Raw genomic sequence first — 13799 nt, forward strand, 5'->3', positions numbered from 1 at the left:
CACACTCACTGTATAAACCTCTGTGAAATTGCTCCGGGGGTGCTTGCAGGCTAATAAATCAGCTATTATCCCGCCCTCTCCTCCACACATTCCAGTGGAGTTAAGGTGAGGACTGAACATCTTAACCTATGATGTAATCTCATACTCCATGAAGGCTAAATTTGCTTCCAACTTCAGAACTCATTTGAGTATCTGGGCTCCAGCTCTTCAATCCAGCACTCCTATCTCAGGGAACCGTGCACAGCCACTGACAAGGAGTCATATCGGGGGATCCCTGTATGCGGGGGAAAGGAGACTGCTGGTACGGTGGACAAGGGGGAAATAAAGGTTCACACAGAGCACCTGCCATGGAACTAGAATGGGGGACCTGCTATAGGGGAAGGAGAGAATGGAAGTTTATATAAACACCTGCCACAGGGAAGGGGGAAGAAGGAATGGGTGTGCCCAAAGAGTCACTAGCATGGGGAGATTGCAGGGAGTCCCCAAAATAGAGGGGAATAGGAGAGTAGCTACTAAGTGTACAAACCCCATGAAAGATCAACTAAGCCAGGGCTTAAACCAAATTTTTTGCGCCTGATCCAAAGCCAACTGCAGTCAATATTCAGGGTAAATAGGACTAATCCCCTGAGATGGGATATTACATGGATGGGATCTGAGTTAACCAGGAAAGAATTTTCTGTAGTATCTGGCTGGTGAATCTTGCCCATATGTTCAGGGTTTAGCTGATCGCCATATTTGGGGTCGGGAAGGAATTTTCCTCCAGGGCAGATTGGAGAGGCCTTGGAGGTTTTTCACCTTCCTCTGTAGCATGGGGCATGGGTGACTTGAGGGAGGCTTCTCTGCTCCTTGAAGTCTTTAAACCATGATTTAAGGACTTCAATAGCTCAGACATAGGTGAGGTTTTTTGTAGGAGTGGGTGGGTGAGATTCTGTGGCCTGTGGTGTGAAGGAGGTCGGACTAGATGATCAGAATGGTCCCTTCTGACCTTAGTATCTATGAATAGAAAGACTCCCAGTGACTGCAGGAGCCTTTGACCTTTCTCCATCTCACCCTAATTACAATAAAACATAGCATTAACCCCGGGCCAGCCTTGCTCTTTTTCCCCCCCCCCCCCCTCTCAGGCACACACATACACAGGTTTGAACTTGGGGGCGGGGGAGGAAATAAGTAATTTCCCCTCAATCTAATATCTTAGCCCTTGTGATGATGATGATTATTATGGTTTCTGGAATTTACCTTTACTCCCTCCACTCCCACCACTGTAGCTATATATTTTATACATCACCTCTGCAGCAAACAATACATTTTAGCACATGTATGATCTCTGGGGATAGTTCTGCTCTTCTATTCTAATTAGAAATAGGAACTTTCAGTTCTGAGCCTGAATTTAATTTACACTGAAGTTTGACAGCCAGGGGAAGGCTTCTTTCCACATTGCCAAATGCTGTAAATAAGCCTTAAGGGGAATGAGAATCAGTTTGGACTGTGAATTGCATTCCCTGGTGAAGAGGGAACCTGCAGGTGCTAAACTGCTTTAATAAATGTTAAAATTGTTTGGTCTTTGAAATAAGAAAAAAAACCCACCTTTTCATTTTCCTGGGACCGATCTGATTCTTTAAACACTTGCATAATCACAGGGCACTTTGTATAAAGTTTCAAGAATATATATATATAAAAAGAAGTGTGCCCACAGGCTAAACCACATTTAATTTTTTTTCCCATTACAGATGTTAAAATTTCAGTTTTGCTAACCAATTACATTAGATCTAGCAAGAAAATGCATTTGATCCCCCTAGAAAAAACTGTTGTATTAGCAAGATTCATATAGGCACAGGGCACACACCTCTATAATTCCATTATTATGGAAAACCCTTACAATCACAATCACATGAGCATTGTTATTCACAACCGCGTTGGTGTTCATAGCTGAAAGTCATTTCTCCATAACCCATGCTGAGCCCTGGGAAACAATGAGGCACACATGGTTAAAATGAAGAAAGTCTGGGCAAATTTGTCCTTTGTGGTTTCACTTCCTTCTTAGTTAGTGACAGCATTTGGGGAGCTGACCTTCTGCTGCACAATATCAAGAAGTTTTAGCGAGAAACGTTATTTCAATTTGCTTCCGTCTTCACCACGTGCAACTTCCACTGAAGAGGACAGCGATAGAGACCCAGACTGTTGCTTTTTGGTTTTAGGAGCAGCATGTCTTCTGCATGTAACAAAACAAGTACAACAGAGAAGGCACACACAAGAGGTTTCTTTAACGCTACAGAGGAGCCAAAGACACGTGCAGCAGCAATAGCAACTGGTGTTGAGCAGCTCAGAAGCTTTATGGAGAGGAAAGGAGAATTCAAGAAGGAATGAGTGAAGGGAGTGCCCATGTTGGGCCCAGCGTCATTTTGCAAATGAATTAGAGGCAGTGAGTCAGGATGCTGGGATTCTCCGGCTTGCTCTGCCTTACTGCATCCTCAGAAAGTCACACTCTGTGCCTCTGGTCCCACCCATAACATAGTTCCCTCCATCACACAGGTAGCACGAGACTTAACCGATGTTTGTAAAGTGCACTGAGAGTCCCAGGTAAAAGGCCAGTTGAAAACTAACAGAAGGGCAGGTCTTATGTAATGAATGAGGTGCCAGAGCTCAAGCAAATTTTTTACTTTCATAACTGACACGGCAAGCCCAGAGGTGATACAGTTCTGAATTGCCAAGCCTAGAGGTGTTGGGGCTCAGCCCTGACACACATTAAGTCCTGCATAAGGAAGTACTTGTCCACACAATGCACAGTCAGCCTAGGGAATGCATTGCAGGGGGATGTTGTAAAGGCCAAAAGTATAACCGGGTTCAAAAAAGAATTGGGTAAGTTCATGGGAGAGAGGTCCATAAATGGCTGTTAGTCAAGATGATCAGGAATGCAACCCCAACCTCCAGGCATCCCTAAACCTCCAACTTCCAGAAGCTGGGACTGGCTGACAGGGGATGGATCATTTGAAGTTACCCTGTTCTGCCCATTCCCTCTGAAGCATCCAGCACTGGCCACTGTCAGAGACAGGATACTGGGCTAGTTGGACCATTAGTCTGATGCAGTATGATTGTTCTTATGAATACACTAGAGAAGCATAAATTATCCATCACTGTATTCTGTCCAATATAAAAACTACTGAGCCGGTAGTAATTCTGTGGTTCCTCTTTTAAAAGGAAAAAAAAAACAACCTATCAAGGAGCACTATCATGTAGCTCATTTTCCATAATCATGTGAAAGCGCAGTCAGCACAGATGCATTACATTTACAGTTATAGATTTAGCAGCGTGAGAGGTCAGCATCTTGCGTAATTTGATGACAAAACGAGAGGGTTTTTTTTTAAACAATATGTAAATAAGTGCTTCCGAGATCACCTCCTGCACTTCTTCCAAAAGCAGCAGAAACTGACATGGTTTTAGAAAATGAGCAATGTGACCTTTATATTTAAAAAAAGTTAATAAAAAAAATCTTTTGTGAAATCAGTGCTTTTCCTTCGTTTTCCTTATAAGACCATATCCATATTCACTGGTCCTGCTTAATTCAGACTCGGAGACAAAGTTCACTTTCTGTACAACATCTAAATATTCAAAAGCCTTTGGCTTTTTCTGGAGAAGGCCATGATGTAGCAGCACTGCCAATCCCAAACATCAAAACCCTGGAGTCTGAATTGAAAGAAATGTGAACTCCTTTTTTTGATACATTTGTATAAAACAGATGTAGAAGGCTCAAAGAATGCCAGACCTCCATTCTCTTTTCCTTTCCTCTTGGACTCCTCGTCCCTCTTCTCCCTATTCATGCATGTCTTCTCCTATTTTATTTCTAGCATGTTATGTCTATTTAGTAGTTCCTGGTTTTGTATTGTCCGATCTTGCAGCTTTGATGGGTTATAAAAAAGTATAACTGCATTGGAGGTCCTGTGAAGCATGCAGTATTGGGAAATATATACAAGCTATAAGTCATTTACCTTTTTGAACTTTTGTCTGTTTTCTTTATCAAAATAGTTTTAAAAAAGTAAATCATGGAAGTCCTCCTTGAGTCCAGCTTCAAACTATTCATGAGATTGGCTTAAAAAAAAAATCACGAATAAACGTTGGATTTGTTTTTATTTACAGTCTAATTTCTGTGCCTTGAGGGCACACTTCGGTCATGTTTCTAGTCCTGATTGTGGAGAAAAGCCTGGAAACATTTAAAAATAAAAAAAAAAAAAAAAAAAAAAAACACACAGATTCCTGTGTGATCAAATGACTCCAGGAGCTGGGACTTTCAGAAAAAAAAATCGTTAGTATAGCAATAAAATCTCAAGAGTTGGTAACAATGATAGGAACAGCACAAATACTGTAATATAGATATAGGCCCCAATATTCAGTCTTTGGATCCTGACTTGAATTTTCACAATGGAGGTGCTTGGAAATATATTTTATTCCATTCAGTTATAAAGATGGGGCAACTGTGGGGTTTGGATCAGGATCCAAAAGTCCTCAGAGTTTTGGAGTGTTCAAACCTGGGGTTTTGATTCAGTCCCATCTGTAACTGGATGTGGGGAGGAGGAGTGGAGAGAAATATTTGATGTGATCCATAAGTGAAAATTCTTCTTGTTACTATTGACGATTGTCTTGTTTCCGGGATGAAATCAGTTATATGACACCTTGTTCCAAAAAGTTCTCCCATGATCCCCAACCATTCTTCCAGCATCTGAGACAATAAGGCATTCATGGCTCCCCAGTGCACTGGATATCACTCGCACAATGGGCATCTCTGTAGCTTTAGTCTTCAAGATCTGCTCTGCAAGACATCACTTCTCAGTGGCAGTGGTAGGGTGATGAAATTCCTTGCCCTCCTCCTCCACTGGAATCATTACATCACCTCCTGGAAATGATTCTGTCTCCTGCTGCGGATAACGCATTACCAGTTCTTTTTCCTCCATGTTTTCTTGGGGCTCAGCATCATTTTCACATCCTCTAACCGCGCAGTTCTTGCTGACAGGCACTTCCGAAATGGACCCCACAATCACAGTGTCGGCTTTCATTATGTATATTTTGTCTGTGAATGGAAGCAGATAGGAATCAATCCTGAGCATTACTAATGATAATTTCTGGTGCTAGCCAGAGACCGTTTCCCCTGTTGCAACGCTTGGATGCCAAGCTGAGGTTTCCCAAAGTTCAGAGGTGTGCAGATCTGGTCCATCTCGAGCATAATTCCCCTTTATAATAAATGGGAACAGCCATGCCGGCCTTTGATATGTGTCCCACTAGTTCTGAATAGTCAGTCTTGGATATTCATAAGGCACCTTTCATTTGGAATCTAAGTACTGAACACAGTGAAAGAAAGAGGGCATGGAAAGGCCATGTGCAAGAGAGATCTGGATATTTCATACTATAAAATTCCCAAATTTTTTGGATCATATAAAAAGTTTGGGGTCGATATTTGTTCACTTCTCCTGCAAATCTCATCTGTGATTACTGAACCACCATCCCTTCACCCAGCAACAAACTATGCTTCAAGTTCTCTAACAGAAAGATGTGTTTGCTGCTTAACAATGATCAAGGCTCTGGCCCTTCTGCAAGGACCAGAGAAATTAATAACGCCAACTACCAGGATGCCAGAGTCTTCTACGACCCCAGGGAATACGTCCTAGGTGTCTTATGCTTTAAATCTACAGCAACACCAATAGCAGCATGAAAAGGCTGCCTTTAAGCAAAGTTTTCAATTGACAGGAAACTCAAATAGCTGTAACAAAAGGGATAATTGAACTCTGTTTTTAGGTCTTGCACAGGAGACTTGGTATCAGGGGTCAGGCAATGCAGGATCAGCTACACTGGAAAGGATATTTTAGGACAGATTTGTAGGACATGAATGTAGTGTCCAACACGTTAAACCTGGCTCTGATGGGAAAGGTAATTCAAGGCCTTCATTAGGACTTGAATGGCACACTCCACCCCAGAGGTCACTGAAGTTCAGTGGTACTGTGGATAGGGGGCAGTACCTGGGGATGACAGGCCTTACAGACTTTACATTGTTATCATAGAAGATTAGGTTTGGAAGAGACCTCAGGAGGTCATCTAGTCCAACCCCCTGCTCAAAGCAGGACCAACACCAACTAAATCATCCCTGCCAGGGCTTTGTCAAGCCAGGCCTTAAAAACTTCTAATGATGGAGATTCCACCACCTCCCTAGGTAACCCATTTCAGTGCTTCACCACCCTCCTAGTGAAATAGTGTTTCCTAATATCCAACCTAGACCTTCCCCGCTGCAACTTGAGACCATTGCTCTTTGTTCTGTCATCTGCCACCACTGAGAACACCAGAGCTCCATCCTCTTCGGAACACCTTCTTCAGGTAGTTCAGGCTGCTATCAAATCCCCCCTCACTCTTCTCTTCCGCAGACTAAACAAGCCCAGTACCCTCAGTCTCGCCTTGCAAGTCATGTGCCCCAGCCTCCTGGTCATTTTCATTGCCCTTCGCTGGACTTTCTCCAATTTGTCCACATCCTTTCTGTAGTGGGGGCCCAATACAGCAATACTCCAGATGTGGCCTCACCAATGCCAAATAGAGAGGAATCATCACTTCCCTCGATCTGCTGGCAATGCTCCTACTAATGCAGCCCAATATGCCGTTAGCCTTCTTGGCAACAAGGGCACACTGCTGACTCATATCCGGCTTCTCATCCACTGTAATCTCCAGGTCTTTTTCTGCAGAAGTTACAAGTCCATCACTCACAGGGTGGGAGGGTTCTGGTGCATTTGCAGGACCTATGAAAGGCACTTAGTTCCGAAAGATCAGCACTAATGAGGACAGGGTAGCCCAGATTGGGAGCTGACTTCCATGGAATACCGTACACCATGACTTGGCAGATGCTACTGGAATAAGTAAAATAGGACAGGCAGCCAAGATCTCTTGGGAATGTTAATTCAGACTGTGAAGAACTCAGCCAGGATGTCCAAACATACAATCAGTTTGAAAACTGGCACACAACGAGCCTGCACTTTAACGATAACCTTTCCTGGTGGAGCACAGTACAGGAGCTCTGTTCCAAAAACCCTACTGCCGTGACCATACCGTGCCCTCTATCAACTTCACTTAAAAATGTTTCTCAGCATTTGCACCAGGCATGAAGAGAGCATGGATTGCATACAATATAGCAGTGATTCTCAACTAGGGTACGCAGAGGTCTTCCAGGGGGTATATCAACTCATCTAGATATTCGCCTAGTTTTACAACAGGCTACATAAGAAGCGCTAGCGAAGTCAGTACAAACTAAAATTTCATGCAGACAATGGCTTGTTTATACTGCTTTATATATTATACACTGAAATATTTATATTCCAATTGATTTATTTTATAATTAAATGGTAAAAATGAGAAAGTCAGCAAATTTTCAGTAATGTGCTGTGACATTTTTGTATTTTTATGTCCAATTTTGTAAGCAAGTAGTTTTTAAGTGCGGTGAAACTTGGGGGTACGCAAGACAAATCAGCCTCCTGAAAGGGGTAGTCGGGAAAGGTTGAGAGCCACTGCAATACAGAATCTGCAGCATGCCACATCTCATCACTTTGCAGTTTATCTGACAACCAGGCTTTGAAATGACATCGGTCACTAAGAAAGACCCTTCCTCATTACACATGTGCTTAACTAAAGGGAAGCTCTCAAACCAAATCATTTCGTAACATCAAACTCAAATCTGCTCACTCATCTGTCTCCCTGTAATTGAGAACAAGTTCCAATGGAGATTTGTCCTTCCTTCAGATATACACGTAGGGCCAGATCTCAGCTGGAGATCTACCAGTGGAGTTTGTCAATTTATACCAGCAGAGGATCTGGACCATCAGTCAAGATTTTCTGCAGAGGAGAAGAAACCTTCAAATGCATCTTCCCCTCCAGCCTCATTGCAGAAACTGCCTGTGAAACATCTCACTGGGAAAATTACCACCATCATTTAAAAACAGTTTGCCAGGCTGGAGAAGAGTTGCGATTGAATATATTTTTAAAAATATATTCAGTCATTAAAGCTTCACCCACTGTATTGCTTAATCCCTCTCTGGGCATGCTCCCAGCTGCACAGGAAATGGCCTTTGCTCATTTTCTCCTTTGCTCCATCTCAGCAGCTCTTGATTTCCCTTTAAGCAATTTTCTTTGGCAGCAGTCACTCCGGGTCAGAGTCTGTGCTGCTTGGTTGATTGTTAGAGGAAATGTCTGGAGCCAAAGTCATGCAACTGACAGTAAATGAAAACTTTAAAAACCTGCCAGTTAATGAGAAAAGGGCTGAATTCCTTCCCTCCTCCCCAACACACACACAATTCTACAAAGGTGCACGAGACTCACCGATTCGGTTATTAGTGTGGTCCCTCGCTCGGGAATCAGCAGGGTAGTCTGTGGCATTCCCAGTGCTCTGGATCATCTCAGCCAGGCTTGAGTCGGGACTGGGATTTTTTTCTGAGCTGGAGACCAAGTTGTTGTTGGTTTCCACAATGGGGTTGGGGAGTCTGTTTAGTAACTCCCTCTCTTCTGACTCTTTGTCAGCTTTCAGCATACTGAACCTCTTCTGTCGACATAAAGAGGAGATGAACAGGGCAGTGAACCTACAGCTCACATGATGAGAAACAAAACAGGGAGTATCTTTGGAAGCAGCCACATCCCTCTGAATCAGGGAGAATAAGAGTCGTATTCACAGAATACCTTCCATCAGTTGACGTACAATTTTCAAGAGGGCCTAAATGACTTCCGAGCTTATGAGCCTAATTCAAAGAAACCCAAGTCCCTTAAGGCCAGATTTACAAAGATACAAAGGTGACTAATGATGCTGATAGGCGTCTACCAGGATTTATAAAGTGCTTAAGCAGGTTAAACTCCTATCTGCAATTTTAGGCCCTAAATATCTTTGCACGTTGGAACCCTAGCTGCTTTTGAAAATTTCACTCCATCTTAAAGCACTTGAAATACAGAGGTGAATTAAGTCTCATAGCACTCCCCATCTGATCGAGGAGTAAACTGAAGCAGGGGGAAGTTAAATGACTCGTCCAAGAGCACAAACTGAGAAAGCGAGTGTCTTTGGCAGAGCCGATGATAGAATCTAAAATTCCCAAGCCTGTCCCATAAACACAGACCATCTGTCCTACAGAAATTGGATACAATGAACTTTGTGACATGAGACCGAAAGAGAGAGAGAGATACTGCCTGCTCTGCATTACACAATCAGCAATGGGGATACATCACTGAGAACTGGCCTCAAGAGGCCTGAAGTTATCATTGGCCTCCACCAGCTTGCCCTTTTTGGTCACGTTGCTGGACTTGGAGACAAAGTCCCTGCACATCGAACTCTGAAGATCAACTATGACGTCAAGAGGGTCACTGCCCAGTCACAGACTGGCAGCGGTCATGTGGTCGTCTGCAATTAATCTGGCTGCAGCAGACCAGTAATGATCCTGGGGCACTACTAGATACTGCACAGTGCGGTCATGGACGTTCAGCGCTACGGATCTCCACTGTCTAAGCATATGGATGTTTCTGCTCTGTATGGTCCGATGGCATTTTCATGGAAGTAGCATCCATGGCCACTACTGTCCTCTCCCCACCTGTAGCATTACATGCTGTGCACCAGCAGTTGCTGTCCTAGGTTGCTGTCCTGTGCACTTCAGCGGTGGAGTATAGAATTTGCAAAGCTCTAGGGCTGCAGTTCTCAAACTTCATTGCACCGTGATCCCTTTCTGACAACAAAAATTACTACATGACCTTAGGATGGGGGACCGAAGCCTGAGCCTGCCCAAGCCCCACCACCCTGGGGGGGGGGGGGGCTGTGAGCTGGGCCCCGCCACCCAGGGCTGAAGTTGAAGCCTGAGCCCTGCCACTCAGGGCTGAAACCCTTGGGCTTCAGCTTCGGCCTCAGGCGGTGGGGCTTGGGCTTGGGCTTCGGCTTAAGCCCTGGGCCCTAGCAAGTCTAAGGCGAGCCATGGTGACTCCATTAAAATGGAGTTGCAACCCACAGTTTGAAAACCCCTGCTCAAGGGGAGCGTTGTACGTGTAACAAACAGAAATCCCAGGGAGAAGAACTTTGTTTTAATGGATGTATTCAGGCAGAACTTCAAGCTAGATTGGTGTTAAGAAGGTGTTGCTCTGTATTTAGTAGTGAGCTAAGCAAATAGCATAGCATGAACTCAGGTAGTGCTGGGTAATCAAAGGGCAATGAATTTAAAGGAAAACAGATGCATGCGCATTTCCCCTGATTTCTTGCCCTCTTGTCGAAGATCAAGCAAGCATAGGATTTGAATTGGTATTACAGAACTTCAGCATGGAGTCACTGCAATCCTGTCTCAGAAGAGCTCCCCGGCAGGGTTAATTATTATTCATTTATTTAAAGACGAAACTCGGATCCAATTAACCAAAGCTATATAGCTCTCGGGTCACAAAGCCAAATTCTGCTGTGGTTCCTAGCTCTGCTGCTATTTGCACATGATTAGATCTGCAAAAACCAAGCAAGGGTTTCACGTGTGAAGTTCCCAGCACTTGGCACCCGTCTGACTCATTTTCTACGAAAAAGTACGAAAGGAAGCTTCATGGACGGCAGCAGCTAGCAGTGAAATATTGAACTGATGGTAGAAGTTTGTAAAACCAGGTTTCTTTACAATTGGAGGTTTCAAAACATTTTAACGGGTGGCATGAAATGCTTTTAAAAATACAGAGCTCAATCGAAAGAACTAGCTCTGCATACGTGTAGGCTTCAAAGATGACAGACGAATACATTTACAACAAAAGATATTTACTTCAATGGAGCCATGACAATTTACTGCAGTTCAGGATCTGTGCTCTAATGTTACTGTGTTTGTTTATGTTTGATTTGTTCATCTCCAGCCCAGGATAGTCTTACTTTATCATTACCATTGTTTTGTATTAACTGGGAATATCCCCACACTGTAGATGGGGGTCATGATTTCCAGAGGGGCATGTTGGCTAATCAGCTTCAATCGGTGTTGTTACACCAGGCCTGGCACACCTGACAAACAATATCCTCTTAACACCCATTTTAGGACAAGTGCTCTTGCCCACACCTGCTGAGAAGGGAAGGGGAGACCAGAGGTGGCTCAATCCCAATGACTTCATTGCAGGTGACAAGTGGAGATGGGACAAAACTGCAAAGTTCAGATCCAAACTGCTCCAGAAAGATCAAGCACGTTCACCTCTGTGATTTCGCTTCCTCCTCCAATCCAGTGACAACAGATCAGAGCCTGCACTCCCCACTAAAGCAAAATCCCCATTAGCAGCAGGACATAGATGGGAATTTTGCCAGCGGAAGGATTCCAAGATCAGGCCCCAGATAAGTACGGATACATCCCCCACGTGCATGTACATCAGAGGTTACAATGGAAAGGGGCAAACTGAAGGGCAGGTTTACACTTAAAACACTTTGGTGAAGATGCTGATGGGAGACAGTCTCCTGTCGGTGTAGTTAATTCACCTCCACAAGAGGGAGTAGCCATGTCGATGGGAGAAGCTCTCCTGCCGACATAGTGCTGTCTACACAGGGTTAGGTTGGTAAACTACATCGCTCAAAGGTGTGGATTTTTCACACCCCGAGTGACGTAGTTACACTGATATAAGGCTGTTCTGTAGACCTGACCTGAGAAGGTTGTCACTGATGGTTTAAAAGGACATTAAAAAATACCACTAATTATTTTTACCCCTTTCAAGGAAAACAGGAGTGATTTGGGGAGTCTATTTCATACTTACTGCACAGTTCTTCATCAGATCAGAACCTACAATGAGAAGGGGGGGAAATATTCACATATCATGAGTGAGTTTACATTAATTTAACAATCACAAGAAGAACATCAATGCCTCGTCTTGTATTTGTACAGCACCCTTTACCCTGAGGGATTTTAAAGTTATTTTACAAACTGACGTACCTTTTGCATTCCTTCCCTACTACTAAAATGCGGGCACATCTGAAGCGAATGCAGCTGCTGTTTAACGCTGCACCGCCACATAACCAATAGTTTAAGCAGAGTAGTAAAGAAGAACCCCTATTCAATAAAGAATGAACCACACATGGCAGATGTTAGTCACGTTGATTAACGCCCTGCTGAATGTATTTAGATACGAGGGCAACGAGAATGGAAGAAAAGCCGGATAGAACAGACTATCCAATTGAAATCGCAAGGGGAGGTTTGCTGGCAAAATGTAATTGTGAGGTTGGCAGGCCAGATGGCAGCTCTTGTCCAGGCTGCAGGAACTGGCTAGGAGCAGACAACCTCATAGCTGGAGACCAGACCAGGTCAACCATACATTAGTTTTGCTCAGAATAGGTAGTTTTGCTTAGTCTTATAAGAACGTATTTAGTGTTTACATTTTATGAAATGCTTGTAAGTTGCTGCCTGCATTAATCTCACTTGTAATGTCTGTATTCCAGGCTATAAGAAAATATGTAAGTTGTGCTTTATAACTTTAAAAAGGTTTGCCCTGAACTTGTGAACTCAAGCATGGGAACATCCCCCATTCCCTCCGCCCATCCAGAAGGACTATCAAGGTCAGATGGGCCATCAAGAATCATTGCAATACAAAAGACCGGCTAATGGCCCTATCCATCAACGAAATGCTATGTGCAAGGAAGCTCCTCCTGTGGGCTTGGAAGCTGAATGAAGGAAATAAAACAAAGCCACAGGAAAAATGTCCAACTTTTTGACTGTTTGCACTCTGAAGTGCCAGAGACTCGAAGGGCATGTCTACACTTGCCATTTAAAGCGGGAAAATTCCCTTTTTCGCGCAAAGACTGTGGGAGTGTCTACACTTGCCAATGACTTTTTGCGGTGAAACTCAGAAGTTTCACCGCAAAAAGAAAACCACCTCCACGAGAGACGTACAGCTCTTACCAGTGATGCACAAGCGAAGACACATTTTTCCTGTTTACAGAGCTTTTAGCCTCCACAGGATATCCCACAGTGCCTAGGTGGCCACTTTGGCCAGCAGCTCTGCTGCTCTGACATCAGGTAAACAGATGTCTGACCCTTCCCCTGTAAAGCCCAGGAACTTTGAAACTCCCCTTCCTGTTTTCTTGGCAAGTGCTCACTTATCAACTGGCCAGGTGACCCTGGCTACTCCAGGGAGCAAACGATCCCCTGCTTGGTGCAAGGTTGAGCTACTGGAGCTGATCAGTGTTTGGGGAGAGGAGGCTGTGCAGGGACCCAGGGTGCCCCGCAATCACCCCTCCCTCCCCTTGCCACAAGGCCCATCGTCAAAACGGAGACATCTGCACTGTGGGATAGCTACCTTGATCCCGGGATGGAAGTGCTGCAAAGGTAAACACTCTCCGAGCCCTGTGGGAGTGCACAAACCAGTGCTTTTCTTTCACCGGTTCACTATCATCGGTGAAACTGACAGCGCAAAAACTCTGCAAGTATAGACACAACCTACATTGAAACCAGAGATCCCCAAGGGCTTCCTCCTGGGTCTGCCCTGAAAGACACTTGGAATTGACTGATCACGACAACTCGGTCACTCTGACAATTTAGAAGGTAACTCATTCATGTGTATAGGTTCGCTTACTTTAATCTGTAAATAACTCTCCAATTTCTTTTTCCTAGTTAATAAGCCTTTAGCTAGTTTATTACAGGATTAGCTACAGGAGTTGTCATTGGTGCAAGATCTAGGGTGCTAATTGATCTGGGGCTAAGTGACTGGTCTCTTGGGACTGGAAGCAACCTGAATGTGGTGTGATGTTTTTGGTGCAAGTGATCATTTATCACAAAAGTCCAGTTTGTCTGGATGGCAAGACAGACTGCAGAGTCTAAGGGGAC

The 13799-nt window shown here is 44.1% G+C and overlaps 1 protein-coding gene across 3 annotated transcripts in view; it reads right to left on the reverse strand.

Moving 5' to 3' along the window:
* Positions 1-1688: 1688 nt before the first annotated feature.
* Positions 1689-13799, reverse strand: part of TNFRSF8 (TNF receptor superfamily member 8) — a 48526-nt gene continuing 36415 nt past the window's right edge. For 2 of the 3 annotated variants that reach the window (XM_043499950.1, XM_038376865.2), the window contains 3 exons: positions 11737-11762; positions 8338-8557; positions 1689-5059 (listed from right to left, as the gene is read on the reverse strand). In XM_043499950.1, coding sequence (XP_043355885.1) covers positions 4812-5059; positions 8338-8557; positions 11737-11762 — 494 coding nt within the window. In that variant the 3' untranslated portion in view covers positions 1689-4811. The remainder of the gene's footprint in view (positions 5060-8337; positions 8558-11736; positions 11763-13799) is intronic. The other variant, XM_038376867.2, reaches the window with a different exon arrangement.

The sequence above is a fragment of the Dermochelys coriacea genome, chromosome 18 (assembly GCF_009764565.3).
Source record: "Dermochelys coriacea isolate rDerCor1 chromosome 18, rDerCor1.pri.v4, whole genome shotgun sequence".
Lineage (NCBI taxonomy): Eukaryota > Metazoa > Chordata > Testudines > Dermochelyidae > Dermochelys > Dermochelys coriacea.